The following is a 1843-nucleotide window of genomic DNA, read 5'->3' on the forward strand; positions in this document are numbered from 1 at the left end:
ACTGATGGAGGGACGAACATTTCTTTAAAACTAAACTATAAATATTAAGGCAAATTTGTGGGGCCAATAATTGTACTGTATAGCTACTATGACGGTTACTTTTTTCATTTGACAACATTTAATAACTATTCTTTTCAATCATAAATTAGTAACATGAAAAGTTATCATAATTTCAAATATATATATATATATATATTTCCAAACGCATGATTTTAACTTAAATGATTTTTTTCTCTCCCCTTACTATTTTTGTTACTGTTCATATGTGAAGAAATTGTTGTCCTATAAGCAAAAATGAGTATAGTTCATCTGATATTAAGTGTATACTATCAACCTCAACGTAAAAAATTCAATCTCCCACCTTACTTATTGTAAAAAAAAAACAAAAAAAAAAAAATCATGCATAGAGGTATTAACGAGTCAAAAGCTTAGACTTATGAAACATATATAGCTTCATATATGTGTGTGTGTGGATGCACTCATAAGCTCAGTTAAATAAATTGTTGGCTCAAAGGTAGATTATTAGCCTTATCAAAAAAAAAAAAAAAGTAGATTTGATTGCTACCATCACACACAAAATGTAAAAACTCAATATAATGGGAAAGATGAATGATTTCTGTTTTTGCTCAACATTTTGGATGAAATGAACATCCTTCCAAAGAAAATCAAAATTGAACACAATTAATTAATACTCAACTACATGTAAAAATATGCTATAAAGTGATAGGTCTACCGTAATTGGTATGCACTCTCTCGAAAAGAAGTTATAAGATTAATTAAGCTGCGGCAAGCTTGGTGGACTCTCTATCCACAGCTTTCTTCAAAAAACTATTTTCTTCCAACAACATTTGAACAGGAGAAAAGCCAATTCCATTGGCCATTGCCAACATCATCTTCTTGGTTTCTGCCATGAATTCACCAAGATCAACTTTTCCATTGCAATCTCGATCGAACTGCGAGAACAAGGAGCCATAGACGGAAGAAAGCTCATCGGGGTCGGGCTTCGTATCGATCCCAAAATGAGTCTCTAACACCCTAAGACTTTGCAACTCCTTCAACATCTCTCCATAACAAAGAACTCCATCTCTGTCCAGGTCAAGATGGCTAAAACGCTCTCTGATCGAATCACTGAAAGCTTCTTCATCTTCCACAAAGTTTACAATGGTTGCACTGTCCAAGATTTCTACGCTCATTTTGAATTGTTATTACTTTGTTGGAAGAAAAGAAAAGAAAAGAAAAGAAAAGGAAGAATGATGAATGAAGTGAAAGTTCTTTATCATATATATATATACACACTTTAGAGGAAGGACTTTTTTATTTTAAAAATTTTATTTTATGTGATTGTCCTGCATAGAGGAGATTTTTGCGCGTTGTTTAAGGATGTTTTCTCCTTTTTAGTCTTTCTAGGTCTTTTGAGCCGTTGGTTTCTTCTTCCCATGTTTTTGACTGTCTTCCAACCAACGGATTACATTATTGGTCGGTTGGACATTGGGAATGTGGAGAGCTTTAAGTAATAAAGTATTGATGGTTCATTACAAATGCAAATATTGATTAGTTTTTTTTTTCCCTTTTTTTTTTTAAGTTTGTAAATATTGATTAGTTTTTTTTTTTTTTTTTTTTTCTTTTTAAGGTTAAAATACAAGTTAGTCCATGAATGTTGAGGTTTTTCTAACTTCTGATTTTATGTCTAAAAGTGATTGAAATCGTAATTTAAAAGGTTGAGATCTCAATTTTAATTTATAGATTATAAATAAAAATATTAATAAATGTTGATGACAATAAATATTTCTAGAAATATATAAACACAAGGAAATTTAAAACTTTTCAATTAGTAAATAAATGT

General features: G+C 30.4%; 1 protein-coding gene across 1 annotated transcript; it reads right to left on the reverse strand.

The window, feature by feature from the left end:
• Positions 1-594: 594 nt before the first annotated feature.
• LOC120078427 lies at positions 595-1259 on the reverse strand. Its single transcript, XM_039032701.1, has one exon. It carries the CDS (start codon positions 1191-1193, stop codon positions 777-779), a length of 417 nt encoding a protein of 138 aa, XP_038888629.1. The 5' UTR covers positions 1194-1259; the 3' UTR covers positions 595-776.
• Between the last annotated feature and the right edge of the window lie 584 nt (positions 1260-1843).

Source organism: Benincasa hispida, chromosome 5 (assembly GCF_009727055.1).
Source record: "Benincasa hispida cultivar B227 chromosome 5, ASM972705v1, whole genome shotgun sequence".
NCBI classification, from domain to species: domain Eukaryota; kingdom Viridiplantae; phylum Streptophyta; class Magnoliopsida; order Cucurbitales; family Cucurbitaceae; genus Benincasa; species Benincasa hispida.